Genomic DNA, 19,187 nt, shown 5'->3' with positions numbered 1-19,187 from the left:
TCTGTCTCTACTAAAAATACAAAAAATTAGCCAGGCATGGTGGGGGGTGCCTATAGTCCCAACTACTCAGGAGGCTGAGGCAGGAGAATGGCATGAACCCAGGAGGCAGAACTTGCAGTGAGCCGAGATCATGCCACTGCACTCCAGCCTGGGTGACAGTGAGACTCTGTCTCAAAGAAAAAAAAAAAAAAAAAGGCCAGGTGCCGTGGCTCACGCCTGTAATCCCAACACTTTGGGAGGCCGAGGTGGGTGGATCACCTGAGGTTAGGAGTTTGAGACCATCCTGGCCAACATGGTAAAACCCCATCTCTACTAAAAATACAAAAATTAGCTGGGCATGGTGGCGGGCGCCAGTAGTCTCAACTACTTGGGAGACTGAGGCAGGAGAATCGCTTGAACCCGGGAGGCGAAGGTTGCAGTGAGCTGAGATCGTGCCACTGCACTCCAGCCTGGGCGACAGAGCAAGACTCCATCTCAAAAAAAAAAGAAGAAGAACTTCTTGTCTCCCACTTATTCAGCCATGACTCAGTTCTTGAGGGACACCTTATTCTCTACATCTTAAGCACCCAGCACAAGGCCTGGAACAGAGGAAGTGCTGAGAAAAGTCTAGTGATTGGCAGGCTCAGCCCTGGGCTTCAAGGCTCCATATCCTCTTAGCTTTTCAGGCTACATGTATTTGTGTGAAGGTGATTAAAATGCACACAAATTTGTTTCTGGCTTGGAGCCCTTTGATCCAACAGAAGAGGAAATGTTCTCTCCTTAAAAGCCACAAATAAAATCTTATGGAGCTCCAAATATGCCCTACCCCAATACCATTATCATTTCCCTTTATACCTTAATCCACTTCATCCCCCAAACTGGCTGTCCCGGTACTGACAAGGTCTCATCCTCCCTCTTCTTCTCCTCTCCCACAGCTTTGTCACCCGAAAGAACCGCCAAGTGTGTGCCAACCCAGAGAAGAAATGGGTTCGGGAGTACATCAACTCTTTGGAGATGAGCTAGGATGGAAAGTCCTTGAACCTGAACTTACACAAATTTGCCTGTTTCTGCTTGCTCTTGTCCTAGCTTGGGAGGCTTCCCCTCGCTATCCTACCCCACCCGCTCCTTGAAGGGCCCAGATTCTACCACATAGCAGCAGTTATAAAAACCTTCCCCAGGCTGGACGTGGTGGCTCATGCCTGTAATCCCAGCACTTTGGGAGGCCAAGGTGGGTGGATCACTTGAGGTCAGGAGTTCGAGACCAGCCTGGCCATCATGATGAAACCCCATCTCTATTAAAAATACAAAAATTAGCTGGGCGTGGTGGCCCACGCCTGTAATCCCAGCTACTTGGGAGGCTAAGGCAGGAAAACTGTTTGAACCCAGGAGGTGGAGGCTACAGTGAGCTGAGATTGTGCCACTTCACTCCAGCCTGGGTGACAGAGTGAGACTCCATCACAACAACAACAACAACAACAACAACAAAAAGCCTCCCCAACTAAAGCCTAGAAGAGCTTCTGAGGCGCTGCTTTGTCAAAAGGAAGTCTCTAGGTTCTGAGCTCTGAAGCCCCTTGGCTTTGCCAGGGCTCTGTGACCAGGAAGGAAGTCAGTGTGCCTCTAGAGGCAAGGAGGGGAGGAACACTGCACTCCTAAGCTTCCATCTCAACCCCTCACAGGAGCTTACTGGCAAACATGAAAAATCGGCTTTCCATTAAAGTTCTCAATGCAACTATAAAGCTGACTCTTGGTTTGATTTCCTCCTGGGGAACTGTCCTTCCCCATGAGCATTAAGCACACGGGGTCCAGGGCTTGCAAACACCTGATGTCCATCTTAGATTTGGATGACAGGGCTGAAAACAAAAGCTCTCTGAGAAGGGGGCATGGGTAGGCAGAGCAATTAAACTAATCAGTGACTTACCCAACTCTGGAGGGGGAGGGGAGACAATAGTCACTACGTCCCCAACCTTAAGTCCCCAAGTTTATCTTACTGCCTGCCACAGCGTCTCTCTGTTTCCTCAGACCTTGGTTGGCCCTTCCTCCCTGGCCTACCCTCTACCTTATCCCCAGTGGATTTCTTTTACACCACCCTTGCCCCTGGAATGAGATTCAATGGCAATTCCAAATGCCTCAGGTCTTTCAAATAAGGACAATGAGGTATTTTGTGTTTTTCCACTAGTACACCAGCTCCTTTAAGGTGGGGTATTTCAACTTTCCCAAGCTTGTCCCTTTATGTAAACATATATTGACAATATATATGCCCATAACAATAGTTAACATTAATTGAGCACTCACTATGTGCCAGGCATTGGCTTAGCCCCTCACATTCATCATTCTTTTTCATCCTTATAACCCTATAGGGTTAGGTACAGTTATTAGCTCTGTTTATAGTTAGGAAAACCCTTAGTAAGAGAGGGAAATGATTTGCCAAAAGCCCCACAGCTCAAAGAAAAATAAAGCAGGTGGGCCGGGCGCGGTGGCTCACGCCTGTAATCCCAGCACTTTGGGAGGCTGAGGTGGGTGGATCACAAGGTCAGGAGTTCAAGACCAGCCTGGCCAAGATGGTGAAACCTCGTCTCTAGTAAAAATACAAAAAAATTAGCCGGGCTTGGTGGTGGGCACCTGTAATCCCAGCCACCCGGGAGGCTGAGGCAGAGAATTGCTTGAACCTGGGAGGCGGAGGTTGCAGTGAGCCGAGATTGTGCCACTGCACTCCAGCCTGGGCGACAGAGCGAGACTCGTCTCAAAAAAAAAAAAAAAAAGTGTCAGGATGTATCTACTAATAACAAGGACATTATATATAACCACAACATGCGTACCATACTCAGGAAACTTAACAATGGCACAATATACAGTCCATAATCAAATTCCTCATAGTCCAGTAAGGAAGACAGACCTGTGAGCAGATTATACATACGAAAAAGACCTAAAGTAAAGCAAAGTGTACAAAAAACTGTGGTCACATTGTGGAGAGAGGGAATTCTATCACTGAGTGGGTGGGTGGGCAGGGGGCAGGAACCCTGAGGGAGAATAAAGACTTCAGAGATGAGAAAACATTTGAGTGGACTTTTTGAAAGATCTGAGTGACAGTTTAACAGGTTTAAAAGGAAAAGACTGACAGGTAGACGGAACAGCATATGCAAAAGTAAGAGGTATAAAAGGCAGCTCCTTCATCAGGTCAAATAGCGAATGCATGCTGGGCTTAATACCTAGGTGAAGGGTTGAGAGGTGCAGCAAACCACCATGACACACATTTACCATTTATCTATGTAACAAACCTGCACATTCTGCACGTGTATCCTGGAACATAAAGTAAAATAAAATAAAATAAAAAGTTGAAAGAAAAGAAAAGAAAAAGGCAGCTCCTTACCACACAGATAAGAGTTCAGTCTTTTGCTGCCAAAGACGGGGAGAGAGTGTGTATAAAAGGGACTTTCCGGGGCCAGGCGCAGTGGCTCACACCTGTAATCCCAGCATTTTGGGAGGCCAAGGCGGGCAGATTACCTCAAGTCAGAAGTTTGAGAACAGCCTGGCCAACATGGTGAAATCCCGTCTCTTCTAAAAATACAAAAACTAGCCCGGCATGGTGGCAGGCACCTGTTGTCCCAGCTACTTGGGAGGCTGAGGCAGGAGAATCGCTTGAACCTGGGAGGCGGAGACTGCAGTGAGCCAAGATCATGCCACTGGACTCCCACCTGGGCAACAGAATGAGACTCCCTCTCAAAACAAACAAACAAACAAACAAACAAACAAATGGACTTTCCCATCCCTGCCATTTTCCCAATGACTAATCCTAAGAACAATCCTTGATCCTAACACGGGCTTACTTGAGCTTGACAGTTCACCAAATGGTTTGACTTTCTTCTTCAGTTTATGCCTCACCACAGGCCCTCTAGTTAAGCCAGACAGGCATGACTTTCCTACTTGTCCAGTGAGGAAACTGAAGCCCAGAAAATAAAGTGACTAGCTCAAGTCCGGGCCAGTAGATGCCACAGCTGGAGCTCAGAAGCGAAACCTGAGTGTTCTATTTACCAAAGTAACCTGGTTGCTTAGCACTTGGAAGCTTCTACCTCCAGAAGTCCAGACACCTCACCTGTACCTCTTGTACCACAGAGGACAGGTCTCCTCCAGCTGTGCCCCCACTCCCCTAAAAGCCTTGTATTCCCCCCTGCAGGTTCCCTCTGGCCCCACCAGGAGAAGAAGATGGCCTATGAAAAATCAACTGATATCTTTGATGTCTCCAGGTCAATGTTCCTGTACCCATGGCTGGAATATCCAGACAGGACCAAAGGTGAGGCTGGGATGGACAGAAATGGAGCCAAGAGCAGGGGACTGAAAAAGAAATGCTACCTGGCTCTCACTCCCAGGCAAGGGTCTAGGTGAGTTCAGCAAACCCTTGGGAAACATCAGGGCAGGCCCTTGGACACTTTGATGGCTCTGCACAGTCCTCAAGGTAAGTCTCAGGCTCCTCAGCAGGGCCTACAGGGCCCTCTAAGATGGGACACCTGTGTGTCTCCCCAGCTTCTGCTCCCACACCTGCACCCTGCTCTTTACCCTCAATTCTTGCACCTCCAAATCTTTGCATAGGGTGTTCCCTGTGTCTAATGCTCTTCCACCTTATCTACCTGGCTAGTTCCTGTTTGTATTGAAGACTCAGCTTGTGGAGTTTACTCTAGGAAACCTTCCCTTATCCTCCCAGCCAGGTTAGGTACCCCTAATGTTTACCACCTGTGTTTACATCTATCTTCACATTTGCTTCCCTCTGTTAATCATTAAGAAACACTTTTGTCTCTCCAGCTAGAACAGTGGTCCTCAAAACCTGATCCCATGACCAGCAGCATCAGCATCTTGTTAGAAATGCAAATTCTCGACTGGGCACGGTGGCTCACGCCTGTAATCCCAGCACTTTGGGAGGCCAAAGCGGGCGGATCACTGGAGACCAGGAATTCGAGACCAGCCTGGCCAAGGTGGTGAAACCCCATCTCTACTAAAAATACAAAAATTAGCTGGGCGTGGTGGCAGATGCCTATAATCCCAGCTACTCGGGAGGCTGAGGTACGAGAACCACTTGAACCTGGGAGGCAGAGGTTGACCTGAGCCAAGATCGTGACACTACAGCAGCCCGGGCAAGAGAGCAACACTCTGTCTCAATAAAAACAAAACAAAACAAAACAAAAAACAGGAAATGCAAATTCTCAGACCCCACCCTTAATCTAGTGAATCAGATACTGTGGGTATGAGTCCCAGAAATTTGTGTTTTAACAAACTCTCCACGTGATTTTTTTTTTTTTCTAATTGAGGGTTAGGGGGCAGTCTCACTTTGTTGCCCAGATTGGTCTCGAACTCCTTGGCTCAAGCAATCTGCCCGCTTCGGCCCCCAAAGGGCTGGGATTACACATGTGACCCACCATGCCCAGCCTCTCCAGGTGATGCTAATGCACATTCAAGTTTGAGACACTGAATGACCCCAGTGATTTTCACCCTCAGCTGCATATTAGAATCTTCTGGGGAGTTTTCCAAAATACCTAGGCCCCATCCCCACAGAATTTGATTTGATTAGTTTGATGAAGGACCTAGACATGTTCAAAATTCCCACAAATATTCTAATATGCACAGCAATGCTGCTGCTCCACAAATCACATGTTGAGTTAGGAAGGCAGTAGAAGGCTATGTGCCACTTAAAGGTAGGAATTATGCCTTACTTCTCTCCCTGGTACCTGGTGAAATATCTGGTACTAGTAGTCACTAAATGCTGAATAAATGAATGCCTGAATGCATTAATTCTTTAACCTACCTTTGCAACTGCTATCTTTTTTTTTTTTTTTTTTTTTTTGAGTCTTGCTCTGTTGCCCAGGCTGGAGTACAGTGGCATGATCTTGGCTCCCTGCAACCTTCACCTCCCAGGTTGAAGAGATTCTCCTGCCTCAGCCTTTCAAGTAGCTGGGACTATAGGCGTGCACCACCACCCCTGGCAATTTTTTTTTTTTTTTTTTTTGACACGGAGTCTCGCTCTGTCGCTCTGTCGCCCAGGCTGGAGTGCAGTGACGCGATCTCAGCAGGCTCCGTCTCCCAGGTTCACGCCATTCTCCTGCCTCAGCCTCCCGAGTAGCTGGGACTACAGGTGCCCGCCACCACGCCCGGCTAATTTTTTTTGTATTTTTAGTGGAGACGGGGTTTCACCATGTTAGCCAGCATGGTCCCAATCTCCTGACCTCGTGATCCGCCCGTCTCCGCCTCCCAAAGTGCTGGGATTACAGGCGTGAGCCACCGCACCCAGCCGGCTAATGTTTTTTTGTATTTTTAGTAGAGATGCGGTTTCACCATGTTGGCTAGGCTGGTCTCGAACTCCTGACCTCAGGTGATCTGCCTGCCTTGGCTTCCCAAAGTGCTGGGATTACAGGCAGGAGCCACCATGCCTGGCCTGCAACTGCTATCTCATTTGAACCACACACATACTCTTATCCCTCTTGCCAGAACTCAGAAAAGCCATGGCTCCTGTTCATCTGCCCTTGTCCTGCTACCAGGTAAGATCCCTTACTTTTGCTACCCTGGGAGCTGTATCAAAGTTAGGAGGGGCAGCAAACTATCCCTTCCCATTAAAGCCAGCTCACAGAACCCTGACATTTACCCCTGGGGCTGCCATTAACTGTGATCTTGAACAAGTCACTTTCCCCCTCAGAGCCTCAGGAGCTTCCTGTGTCACAGGCTAACCCCTGTCCACCTCCCTTTGTAGAGTTGTTATGAAACAAAGTCTATGAGGCCTTGGCTATGCGGAAAGTGCTTACTAATGGAAGTCATTTTTATTAGTTAACACAGGGACAGTTAGCAACCCTCACAGTTTGGGTTGCCAGATGAAATACAGAATGCCCAATTAAATTTGAATTTTGGATAAACAACAAATGGTGTTTTAGTAGAAATGTGTCTCAAATATTTCATTCATTACCTAAAACCCAAATTTAACTTGACATCCTAGTATTTTTTTGTTTGGGAGGGGGGAGCTTTTTTTTTTTCTTCCTAAATCTGCAACCCTACTCACTGTGAGTCATGCTCCATTTTTTGAACTTATGCCAATCACTTGAGAACCCTTATTATGATCTCCTCAGTACAAAGTTGGGAACCACAGCTGAAGCCCCTCTTCCCTGTTGCCCAGATCTATTGCAAAGAGTGCAAGAAAGGCTTAAGAAGAGACAGGGATGAATCCTAGCCAAATCTTCAGAGAAAGCCCCTGACCCACTCAAAATCCTCCATTACAGTGACAGCGGTAATTCACAATTGTTTAAGTGATAGATTATTTTAAGAAAGTCTGTTTCCCTGCTAAACTGTTAAGTTCCATGAGGGCAGGGATAACTGCAACCCTAGCACCCAGCACAGTACCTGGCACATAGTTGGTACTCAAATAAATATCTGAATGAGCAATAGTCTGTCTTTTCCCCACCTTTATTCCACATCCTCCCCACACCTTGCCTTTTCATTTCCCTACCCAAGTGTCATTTTCAAAGTGCTTTGAGATCCTCAACTAACCAAACTATGTATTCAAATCGATTTACAGATCACCAGTGGCTTCACAATCTGGATCTCTCTTTTGATCTTTACAACAACCTTGGTAGGGACACAGAAGAAGGATTATTAGCTTTGTTTTACAGATAAGAAGACTGAGACCTTGCTAGGATGAAGTAACTTGCCCAAGTTATGCAAGGGGTTAGGTGGTAGCTGTGACTCCAGCTGAGAGGCTAGAGGGCATCTGTTTCACCCTGCCCTTCCCTCCCTTTACCCCCTCCTCCCTATACCCCCACAAGTAAGGGCCTAGGGGACCCCTCTGACTGTTCTGCCACTTGCAACCCCCAGATGCCAAAGGAAGAGTTTCCCCCAAGTCCAGAGTGCTGGAGGCAGCATCCGAGCAAGCCAAACTCAGTCCCGTACTGCTACTTCAAGAAACCTGAGATCTACACGCACTGGCACAACCTGTATGACCAGCGAGAGGAACGGGAGGCTGAGAAGATGTTGAGGAAAATGAGAGATGACTGTAGGTGTGTTTTGCCGGCCTCCATATTCTTCTCACCCTCCACATCTTCTACGAAAGTGAGGAAGGGCAAGGAAGGGGTGGGCCAGGGAGTAAGGCAAGTCAGCCTACAGGTCCCAGAGAGGAGCTTAGGGCGGCTCGGCTCGGCTCAACTCCATCTGGCTCAGCCGGCTCGGCTCGGCTCAGCTCTGGTGGATATCACTGAGTCCTCATCTGTCTTCCTCTGGTCCCATGTCTGAGCTGGGCTGCAGTCCTGTGGCAGAAGTGAGGTTGCAACCTGAGGAGGGAAGGTACAAAGGGACCAAAGCTGCCTATGCAATTTCTCACGCAGGTACATCAAAGAGGTACATCAAACCCACATCAAAATGTTCCATCTCCCGATGAGCAAGCTGACTATAAAATCTGAGATGCGATCCAGGACCTTAGAGCCTACCCAGGACCCCCTGAAGTGGCAAAGATTAAGGGTCAGGACCATGTGGGAGAGGACGTGGGGTACTCCCTCCCTGTGGGTGCCCTTCCCTTGGGCTCACACCATCCTTCAGCCCTCAGTCCTTGCCTGAAAAACAGAGGTAGGGTAGGAAAAGGGATTGGATTGGATGAGCTCCCTTTAGTTTGAAATTCTTTATTTTTCTCTGTCTTCCTTTCCACTGGCTGCCTTGGATGGGCAGGAACTCACAAAAAGCCTGGAATCTCCCAGAGAGGATGAGCAGTTCTATGCAGCACAGGTGAGAAGAGGCAAGGATAGAGGAGGGTGGTTACAGCCAGGAGTTGGCCAAGCTGGAAAGCAAAAAGCTGCTTGACGTGATGGTGGTTGTGGGGGTGGTATTCCAAGCACAAACTCCAGCTGTGTCCAGAGAATGGTAACTCCTGGGGATGATGTCCATGGTTCCTTCTCTTTCCTCCATCCCTCTTCCTGCAGGCTCTGGGATGCTTACGCATCAGTGACAAGTTTGTCATGGAGGCACTACAGCAGGTGGTGAGTCTGAGAACTGCTGGAGTTCAGGAAAGAAGGAAACAGGGTCTGAGATGTGTGGCACGTGGGCACAGACGAGGCTCCCCGGGGTGCTAGGATGGCAGGTCAGATCCAGTAAGGACACAGCCGCCACTGTGCAGCATGACCCATCCCATGTGCTTGGCCTCTTCAAAGAGTAGCTGGATCTAAAAGATGGGGAAGGAAGAATCTGAAGATCTCCCTGGTCTAACCGAAAAGACATTGGACTGAAAAGCCAGGAAAGTCTGAAAGCCAGAACAGAGTACATTCTCTGCCTTTACTGGAAACACCGCATATGTATACATCAGCTTACCACTGGGAACATGCATTCTTTATATCCATAATCTCATTTAACTCTTACAACAACACCAGGAATTAGTATCTGTATTTCTCTAAATGAGAAAATGAAAGCTCTGAGAGACCAAGGGACTTGCCCAAGGCCAAGTGGCTACTAGATACCAGATAGAGATTTGAACAAACATCTAACTCCCAACTGTATTGTTCCTTCCATTGAACCATTTTGCCTGTATTCTGTATTTGAGAATAGATAGGTCACTTTCTAGGCTTCAGTTTCCTCTTTTGTAAAATGAGAAGTTAAGCTGAGACAATCCCTAAAGCTCTGACATTCCATCACTTTATTATATGTTCCTATCACCCGCCTCTTAAATTAGGCCCAAACTGGTCCAGAGAAAGTGAAGTACGAGGCCTACCGAACCCTGGCCATCCTGGGTGAGTATGTCCTCTCCCTTGGTGGGGAGTTGAGAAAGTGCAACCACTTTCTCCTTTGGGTAAGGACAAATGGGTGAGGAGCATACACTTGCTCCAACCTACCATTTGGCAAGGCCTGAGAACTATCCCAGTTATGTTGAACCAAGAGAGGAAGGTGGGGTGAAAAGGGAAAAGAGATTAGAGAGAGGGAGAGGGAGGGCTCTTGGAATAGTGTTCACGTTCAGCCAGCTGCCCTGGTATCCTGGGAAGATGAGCAACACTGTGGTACCTAGGACTTGGAACTTAGGTCTCGATGGCACAGTGGAGTTCAATGGGTGCTTGCAGAGAGGGGCAGTACCAGAAGCTCTGCCCTGACTTGAGGCCCCTTCCTGTCCAGGCTGCCTGAATAAGCATGTGATCCGGGCTCTCATCAAACAGCTGAAGGAGAAAAATGAGGGTCAAAGGATGGAGACTTTGACGGGGCTACGAATGGCTCTTAACTCCTGGGCTGCTGTCTCTAAAGACAAGGTGATTGGGAGGACAGTCTGTAATTGGGGGCAAAGCTGGACAAGGTAATTGATAGGTTTACCTGGGGGTTGGGTGAGGAAGAAGGTAACCTAGCACAGCTTTGATAGAGGAAGACACTGTCCTTGAGGAGTTCCCTCGGGAGTTGAATAGACGCATATAGCTTAGCCACTTACTAGTCCATTTCTGAAAAGCCAAATTTCAGAGCTGCAGTTTGTATTTAAAATGGAGAATGGAGACAGTACAGATGGTTCCTGATTTAGATGGTTTGACTTACAATTTTTCGACTTTACAATGGTGCAAAAACAACACACAGTCGGTACCCTCCTTAACTTACTATGGGCATGGCATTACAACCTGACAAACCCATCCGTGGGACGTCATTGTAAATAGAGCATCTGTAATTGTCTGATAGTACTGTTGAGAGGACTAAATGAGATAATGTATGTAAAACACCTAGTACAATGCCTATGCTCTTTAAGTGGTAACCATCATTATTATTATCATCTCTAAAATAACTTATTAAGGTAAAACCTGTCAAGAAGGGACGGGGCCCAAGAGAGTCCTCAGACCCTACTGTTTTTTTCTCCTTTAGTGTTCTCTTACTTTGATCCCATCATTGCTCTATGTAAAAGAAAATCCACCATTCATCCATTTATTCAGCAAATATATAATAAACAGCTATCATGTGCCAGGCACTGTCCTAGGCCCTTGGGATATAGCAGTGAACCAGACAGGCAAAGATCTCTGCCCTTATGGAGGAGGTTACATTCTAGTGGGGGAGACACATAATAACCAATAAATTTATTTTTAGAAAATTAGGCCGGGAGTGGTGGCTCACAAATCCCGACACGTTGAGAGGCTGAGGTAGATGATCACTTGAGGTCAGGAGTTCAAGACCAGCCTGACCCAACATGGTGAAACTTGTCTCTACTAAAAATAAAAAATAAAAATAAATAATAAAAAAAAAACTTAGCCAGGTGTGGTGATACACACCTGTAATCCCAGCTACTTGGGAGGCTGAGGCAGAAATGCTTGAACCCAGGAGGCAGAGGTTGCAGTGAGCCGAGATCGCGCCATTGCACTCCAGCCTGGGCAACGAGAGCAAAACTCCATTTCAAAAAAAAAAAAAAAAAAAACAAGAAAAAGAAAATTATGTAGTATGTTAGAGGTGACAGGTACAATGGAAACAATTACGTAGCAGGGTAAGAGTGATCAGGAGTGACAAGTAGGAGTAGATATGGGTTGCAATGTTAAATATAGTAGACAGGGAAGGCCTCATTTAGAAGGTACATTTGAGCAAAGACATAAAGAAAGTGAGTGGGTTAGCCTTACAGATATCTGAGAGAAGACATTCCAGGCAGAAGGACCAATGCAAAGGGAGGAGTATGTTTGGCATGGTTAAGAAAGCAAGAGGGCTCTCAAGCATAGTGTTTGGTCGGTGGGGACCAACACAGGTTCAACATGCGTATCAAGAAGGTTATTTCTCCTCGAGGCCCATCTACCCCAGCCATGACATGACGTTTGTCCGCAACGATTGCAAGGTGTTCAGATTTTGTAAATCTAAATGTCATAAAAACTTTAAAAAGAAGCGCAATCCTCGCAAAGTTAGGTGGACAAAAGCATTCCGGAAAGCAGCTGGTAAAGAGCTTACAGTTGATAATTCATTTGAATTTTAAAAACATAGAAATGAACCTATCAAATACTAGCAAGAGCTATGGAATAAAACTATTGACGCAATGAAGAGAGTTGAAGAGATCAAACAGAAATGCCAAGCTAAATTTATAATGAACAGATTGTAGAAAAATAAAGAGCTACAGAAAGTTCAGGATATCAAAGAAGTCAAGCAAAACATCCATCTTATCCGAGCCCCTCTTGCAGGCAAAGGGAAGCGGTTGGAAGAGAAAATAGTACAGCAGTTACAAGAGGATGTGGACAAGAAGATGCTTCTTTAAAATCTCTGTAACTATTTCTTTTTTTTTTGAGACCGAATCTTGCTCTGTCACCCAAGCTGGAGTGCAGTGGCATGATCTCGGCTCACTGTAACCTCAGCCTCCCGGATTCAAGCAATTCTCCTGCCTCAGCCTCCCAAGTAGCTGGGATTACAGGCATGTGCCACCACGCCCGGGTAATTTTTTTGTATTTTTAATAGAGACAAGGTTTCACTATATTGGCCAGGCTGGTCTCGAACTCCTGATCTTGTGATCCACCCACCTCGACCTCCCAAAAATAAATAAATAGGCCGGGCATGGTGGTTCACACCTGTAATCCCAGCACTTTGGGAGGCTGAGGCGAGTGGATCACGAGGTCAGGAGATCAAGACCATCCTGGCTAACACGGTGAAACCTGGTCTCTACTAAAAATACAAAAAATTAGCTGGGCGTGCTGGCGGGCGCCTGTAGTCCCAGCTACTCGGCAGGCTGAGGCAGGAGAATGGCGTGAAACTGGGAGACGGAGCTTGCAGTGAGCCGAGATCGTGCCACTGCATTCCAGCCTGGGCGACAGAGCGAGACTCCATCTCAAAATAAATTAAATAAATAAATAAATAAATAAATAAAAATAAGGACTTTGAAGAGAATGTGAAAAATAGCAATGTTCTTTTTTTTTTTTTTTTTTTTGAGACGGAGTCTTGCTCTGTCACCCAGGCTGGAGTACAGTGGTGCAATCTCGGCTCACTGCAAGCTCCACCTCCCAGGTTCATGCCATTCTCCTGCTTCAGCCTCCCAAGTAGCTGGGACTACAGGCGCCTGCCACCGCGCCCAGCTATTTTTTTTTTTTTTTTTGTATTTTTAGTAGAGACGGGGTTTCACTGTGGTCTCGATCTCCGGACCTCGTGATCCGCCTGCCTCGGCCTCCCAAAGTGCTGGGATTACAGGTGTGAGCCACTGCGCCCGGCTGAAAAATAGCAATGTTCTTAAATGATGTCCTTAAATAGGTGAGAAGAGATAAGGTCTAAGACACAAGTGGAGACTGGCCTTAGATAGATGATTATAGTCTATAGTTAACAAGTAGAAAGGAAGGGCGTATGGGTGCAAGTGTTGGAAGCTGGACAGAAGTAGTCATAGGAGTCTATGGAACTTCCTTTCTAGTTGCTTTTATTTTCTCAGTGAAGTAGAAAGCAAGGTCACTAGCCAAGAGTAAGAATAGAGGAAGAAGTGTTCCAGAAAGGGTGTGAATTGGAAGAGTGAGAAAGAGAACTGCCCAGGGAAAAACAGTATGATTACCAGACAGCATTGAGGGTCTATATGAGGTCTGTGTTCCACATTTTAACAAGATCATTCGCTGCGACAGTGTTTTTCTCCAGGAATTGCTGGCACAAATTAGAGAGTTGGACTGTAGTTCTGTCCAGGGAGTACAATGAAGCAAGAGTGGGTAAGGGAGCTGAGGGTGAGGAAGGGGAGTGATTACAGCAGGATCATGGAATTTAAGCTGGGTCAAGAGGGACAGAGGTGTGGAGGAGTGCAAAGGTGGCAGGCTCAGTGGATTATTTAGTCCCTTGTGGAGTCAAACAATTGTTGGCCTTGGGAGCTGGAAAAAGAGGTGATGGTCAGAGAGTGGGATCCATGAAATGGAGATTATGGAGAAGCTGCATTTGTGGGTAATGATCACGTCTCTCAGTGGGATTAGTGGTTGAGGCAGAGAAGAGGACAAGGATATTGGAGGAGAGGTATGGGATCACTCACATGTGTATTTTTTTAAATGACAGGAATTAACACAGCAGAAGTGTTGAAGAGAGTAACAGTGATCCATCCATGAGATAGTTATAGAGAAATGAGATCTGACCTAGAAGCAAGTAGGTGACAGCAAGAATAAGTTAATTGGGTGAAATAATCTGATGCACAAGATTCATTTTAGGGAGGAAGGTGAATATAGTCCGGAAGCATAAAGCACAAAGCCTGGCTAAATACATAGCCCCTCCCCCTACCCATTTTGTCTCCCTCACAGAGGACTCAAGTCGGGGATGAGGGCAAGCTGGTGCCTGTACTACAGACGCTGATCAAGAAGTCGTCCAGTGAAGCATCTCTGGAGGCAGCCCTGTGCCTGGGTTTCCTGAGGCCTTGCAGCAACATGGTCCAAGAGTTCTTGTTGCAGTGCCTGTGCCAAGGACTCAAGACCCAGCGGATGAAGGTGTGAGGGGCAGGAGGCTGGGATCCCTGGGGAAACAGAAGCCACTGCTGAATTGTGTGTGGTCTGGATCCTGCCATCCTGGTGGTGGAGCACTGCAGGATCCTCTGTGTGCTTATGACTATGTCCATGTATGAGTATGGGGTCATATGGACATATAAGTGTACATGTGTCTGTGTATATTTGATAGGTATGGGTGTTCGTTTATGTATATGCACACATGAACTTCTGTTCTCAAGAGGCCAAGAGACAGAAAAAAGGACCTTAGCTGTTCCTCACCAGTTCTAGGCTCAGACCTCAAGTCCACCTGGCCACACAGATGCCTCTAGGCCCTGTACACCCTGCCCTACCCTGCCCCTCATAGGCACTTAGGATGCTGGTCAAGGTGATGCACGTGCACTCAGCCCCAGTCATCAGGGCCATCCTAGACCAGCTGTGTTCTTCCAGTGTCCTTGAGGTAAGCTCTGGACTGCCTGCACCCTTCCTTTCCCGGCACTAGGATAGGGGTAGGGGATGAAGAAGGGAATCCATCTTTCACACCTCCCCACTAACCCTCATCCCCGACCTCAGGACCGCTTTGAAGCCACCCAAATGCTCAAGACCATTGGGCTGGAACAGATCCAGGCACAGGGGCTAGAGGAACTCACATTTAACCTGCTCAGGAGGAAGACACATAATGAACCCTTCCTTGTAAGTGAGACCAAAGCTCCCAAGCCCAGAGACACCCAAACCTTTCTCTTTTCCGTGTTCTGGAGACCTCCCCTGGCCTCCCCCGAAGTATCACATTCATCCTGACCTACTCCTGTTCAACTAATGCAGCCCAGGTTTTTATATCACCTTGCCTTTGCTCAGGCAGTTCTCTCAGGTTAAAATGATCTGAGTCATCCTTCCTTCTATAAGGTAAAAAACTGTCTCATACTATTCACTCTCACCAGTAAGTAATCCCTCTCCCCTTCTGCCTACTAAAAATACTGTTTTGCTCCTTCAAGACAGATCCCAGCAATACTTCCTATGGGAAGCTTCCCCAAATCACCAATCAGCATTAACCCTACCTTCCTCTATGTTCCCTTGCTTTTATATTTACTATAGCTTGTTATAAAACTAGGTGTTATATATATATATATTTTTTTGAGACCGGAGTCTTGCTCTGTTGCCCAGGCTGGAGTGCAGTGGCGCGATCTTGGCTCACTGCAAGCTCTGCCTCCCGGGTTCACGCCATTCTCCTGCCTCAGCCTCCTGAGTAGCTGGGACTACAGGCGCCCACAACCACGCCTAGCTAATTTTTTGCATTTTTAGTAGAGACGGGTTTCATCGTGTTAGCCAGGATGGTTTCGATCTCCTGACCTCGTGATCTGCCCACCTCGGCCTCCCAAAATGCTGGGATTACAGGCGTGAGCCACCGCGCCCGGCCCTAGGTGTTATATTTCTAAAGACATTTTTTAAAAATACAAATCAGATTGTGCCTTCTCTGCATAAAACTTTCTATTGGCTCCCAATGCCCTGTGGATGGCTTATGTTGCTTCCACAGCTCAAGCCTGCTTGCCTCTCTAGCTTCATCTCTCACCATTCTCCCCGCCAGAACCACGCACCAACTATGCTTAGGACAACCATGTCCTGATTTATACCTGTTGTCCCAGGGTAATTAGAGCACTCAGAGTGCTTGGAAGAGTCCATTTGGTCACCTCTCTGAGCTGAACTATTTTCAGCTCCCCATCCTCTCTGCACCTTCTCCTGCCTCCAGATTTTTGAATATGCTCTCCCCTCTGCTCCTAAAATCTGACCAACCCCAACCCTCTGCCTGGTTAACTCCCACTCACCTTCCAAGTTTCATTCAGCTCGGGCATCACCTCTTCCAGGAAGTCTTCCTGGCACCCAAGACTGAGTTAGGAGACCCTCCTATGTGTACGCTACACAGTATTGTAATTGCCTATTTACTTGTCTGCTTCCTCCACCAGACTATGAGCTCCTTAAGGCAGGGACTCTACGTAGCACAAAGGAAATGTTCAGTAAAGATTTGAGAGGCTCTTAAGTGTACACCCTTGCATTCCCTCTCTCTGTTGACTCATTTTGATCCCTCTGCAGGCTGTGAGGCAGGCTGTGGCTCAAACTGTGGAAGAGCTCAAGTTGAAGCCTACGATGATGAACTTGGTGGAGGCGTGAGTGGCCTGGGAGCTGCCAGGGCCAAATCCTAGGCTGTGGGAAGGGGGCAGAGGGTCAGTGACAGGGTCAGTGGGAAGGGGGCAGAGGGTCAGTGAGAGCTGAGAACCTACAGTGCAGCAGGTCCTCAGCTCTCCCTTGCCCGTGCCCCTAACCAAGTAACTCTTTGACCCCTGAGCTTTTGTTCATCTGTAAAGAAAGAGTAATAATACCTACCAAGGTTAGGTATAGGTTGCTATAAAGCTCAAATTATGACATGAAAAGAACTTTTTTTAAAAAGATAAAAGTTCTGGACAGTCCTGATCATCATTCAGTGCCTCCTGGCAAACTGTGGTGCCTCTTTTTCCTCTCCCTGCCCCTTTTCTGATCCAAGAAACAAGAGAAGGAAATGAATGAAATTAGCATCACTTTGCCTAATGCGCTCTGGACCTAAAAAGCAACCAACCTCCCTTCCACTTCCCCTACTCCTTAATTCAACTATAACATACTCGCTCCCTTCTACACAGACAACTGATGAACCCAGATGCCACTGCACGCCAGGAAGCAGTCATCTCTTTGGTAAGGCAGGCTCTGCTTCTCTGACCCAATTCCTGTGTTGATGGCAGGGGGAGTAGGCGATTGAGCAGAGTCACTGCGGGGAATAAAGGCCTGTAAACTTTGGGGAAGTTGTTTATTTTAGAATTCCAGCCCTACCAAACCTTTTCTTCAGGGTTGGGGGTGGGTGGGCTAAGGGACAGAAGATTGATGTGAGGGGTGTTGCTTAGATACTGCAGAAATTGTCTTGACTCTTCCTAGCAAATAATGGGCATTAAAGTCCCATGCAGTGGTTCCAAATGGCAAGTAAAGGAGTATCTCAGCTGGGAAACCCTATCTCCCCACTCTCTATGCTGCAGAGTCTCACAAAGGGGCTAGAATGGGAAAGAGTATAAGGCGTCTTCCTGGGGCTGGCTACGTAGGCACTCTCACTCTGCCTCTGCCAGGGTGTCCTGGGGATCCGCAGTCCACAAGTGTTCCACTTGCTCCTGGACTTACTAGATGCAGAAAACCACCAGGCTGTGAAGAAGAGTGTAAGTAAGGCATTCCTGCCCACCTCTTCCTCTTCTCTATCCCTCCTCCAAGCTTCTCCCACCTATCTCACCACCATTTGCTCCTTGTCAGGAGGAGAGGGTCATAAGCCCTTAGACACTGTCCCTTGACCTTGTTCCTTGGTGCCACAGTGCCCTGTGGCTAGAATTCCCCCCTACTTTGGGTGCCCCCTCTCTGGAGCCTCCCAGCCTGAACCCAAAGTGAGCCAGCACTAGGACCTTTGTTTCAATGCAGCTACAAGAAACATTAATCCTTTGCGCCTCAATTGATCCCTGGATCCAAAATAAGCTGAAAAACAAGGTGCTCTTTGTATATGAGGCACCTAAGACCAATGTGAAGGCAGATCCCACAAGGTTCCAGAAAGAGCCTGAGAACCCAGAAGAGTTAACTATTCAAGACTTTCGACTTGCAAAGCTGAACCCCTTGTTTATTGCAAAGTCCATCACCAAAGCAGGCCAAAAGAAAACGCCTGCTTTCCCACCGTGCTGCTTGAAACCACGAAAACATAGGCCACAGGCCATAGGGCCCTGGCAGCCAAGGATCAAGAAACAGCTCCGGGTCCTTGCTGAAATTGCCAAATAAGTCAGTTCTTTGGGCCTACTCCCCAACTCCCTCCCTGAAGATGCTTCTCAGGCTCCCCTGAGAAAACAATCTATACTTATCTTCCGTGAATAAACAAGTGTCACTCTACCTACCACATTTCTCTGAATCACTACTGCCATTTCTGTTCATCAGAAGCTCCAATGGAACACAGGTCTCCTCATTCCTGCCTGGGTATACTTTCTACTCAGCCACATGCCCTTCTACCAGAGGAAAGAGGGAAGGACAGAGCCAAAGCTTCCCTGGACGGCCAGCCTGCCTCCCTAAATCAAGTGCTTATCTGTGTCCAGAATTTGATGGCAAAGCTGGAGAAGAGTCTCTGCCTAGAGAGAGAAAACTAGGAGAAAAATGCTGGAAAGCTTGGATCATGTCCTCTTACTAACTTGCCCTCACCCCCCACCTTCCTATCAGTGGTCAGGAGATAATTAAGCTTTAATCAGAACCAACCATCCTCCCTGCTGCCTCTTCAATCTAGGTACCTGCTTTCTACCCTTTCTTTTGAAAGATCCTATTTACTCTCTAGGTCATTCCCTTTGAAAGACCCTATTTACTCTCTAGGTCATTCCCTTTGAAAGACCCTTTTTATTCTCTAAAACTGCCTTAATTTCTCCCCTATTTCTACTGAAGCTTTAGTTTCCCTTTGCCAACAGGACCTACCACACCAATCCCAACAAGCTACAACCCCTATCAAGAAGGAAAGGCCCAGACTTTGGAGTCAGACAAATCTGATATCTAATCCTAAGGTTCATCACTTTTTTTTTTTTTGAGACAGAGTCTCACTCTGTCGCCCAGGCTGGAGTGCAGTGGCGCAATCTCGGCTCACTGCAAGCTCCGCCTCCCAGGTTCACGCCATTCTCCCGCCTCAGCCTCCAGAATAGCTGGGACTACAGGTGCCCACCACCACGCCCGGCTAATTTTTTGTATTTTTAGTAGAGACGGGGTTTCACTGTGTTAGCCAGGATGTTCTCGATCTCCTGACCTCGTGATCAGCCTGACTTG

At 47.3% G+C, this 19,187-nt stretch overlaps 2 protein-coding genes, 1 long non-coding RNA gene and 1 pseudogene across 7 annotated transcripts in view; 3 read left to right on the top strand and 1 right to left on the bottom strand.

Annotated features, from left to right (window-relative positions):
- The window catches only part of CCL5 (C-C motif chemokine ligand 5), an 8,575-nt gene extending 6,860 nt beyond the window's left edge, over positions 1-1,715 (top strand). Inside the window, exon 3 of the mRNA XM_002827272.6 lies at positions 915-1,715. Coding sequence (XP_002827318.1) covers positions 915-1,002 — 88 coding nt within the window. The 3' untranslated portion in view covers positions 1,003-1,715. The remainder of the gene's footprint in view (positions 1-914) is intronic.
- LOC129051341 (uncharacterized) overlaps positions 1-4,070 on the bottom strand; it is a 15,974-nt gene extending 11,904 nt beyond the window's left edge. The window contains exon 1 of one of the 3 annotated variants that reach the window (XR_010138238.1): positions 3,804-4,070. This is a non-coding gene — a long non-coding RNA (uncharacterized LOC129051341). The remainder of the gene's footprint in view (positions 1-3,803) is intronic. The other 2 variants (XR_008515513.2, XR_008515512.2) reach the window with 2 other exon arrangements.
- HEATR9 (HEAT repeat containing 9) lies at positions 4,031-19,187 on the top strand. Of its 3 annotated transcripts, XM_054536685.2 has the most exons (16): positions 4,034-4,096; positions 4,221-4,267; positions 6,451-6,500; positions 7,822-8,003; positions 8,328-8,460; positions 8,665-8,721; positions 8,916-8,972; positions 9,659-9,716; positions 10,093-10,223; positions 14,166-14,348; positions 14,710-14,802; positions 14,916-15,035; positions 16,428-16,501; positions 17,009-17,060; positions 17,483-17,569; positions 17,823-18,278. In XM_054536685.2, exons 2-16 carry the CDS (start codon positions 4,225-4,227, stop codon positions 18,168-18,170), a joined length of 1,668 nt encoding a protein of 555 aa, XP_054392660.2. In that variant the 5' UTR covers positions 4,034-4,096; positions 4,221-4,224; the 3' UTR covers positions 18,171-18,278. The 3 variants fall into 3 exon arrangements, with proteins under 3 accessions (XP_002827316.3, XP_054392660.2, XP_054392659.2); XM_002827270.5 differs by having other exon boundaries at positions 4,031-4,267; XM_054536684.2 differs by lacking the exon at positions 17,823-18,278 and adding an exon at positions 18,839-19,187 and having other exon boundaries at positions 4,046-4,267.
- LOC112129606 (probable ribosome biogenesis protein RLP24) lies at positions 11,618-14,013 on the top strand (annotated as a pseudogene).

The sequence above is a fragment of the Pongo abelii genome, chromosome 19, assembly GCF_028885655.2.
Source record: "Pongo abelii isolate AG06213 chromosome 19, NHGRI_mPonAbe1-v2.0_pri, whole genome shotgun sequence".
NCBI classification, from domain to species: Eukaryota; Metazoa; Chordata; class Mammalia; order Primates; family Hominidae; genus Pongo; species Pongo abelii.
Note: the sequence above shows the minus strand (reverse complement) of the source record. Positions and strands in the feature narration are given on the sequence as shown.

Bases quoted from the DNA above. Each gene is read 5' to 3' on its own strand.
- HEATR9 (XM_002827270.5), top strand. From the start codon at position 4,180: ATGGCCTATGAAAAATCAACTGATATCTTTGATGTCTCCAGGTCAATG. The intron at 8,004-8,327 runs GTGTGTTTTGCC...TTTCTCACGCAG, and splicing joins AAAATGAGAGATGACTGTAG to GTACATCAAAGAGGTACATC. The intron at 8,973-9,658 runs GTGAGTCTGAGA...CTCTTAAATTAG, and splicing joins TGGAGGCACTACAGCAGGTG to GCCCAAACTGGTCCAGAGAA.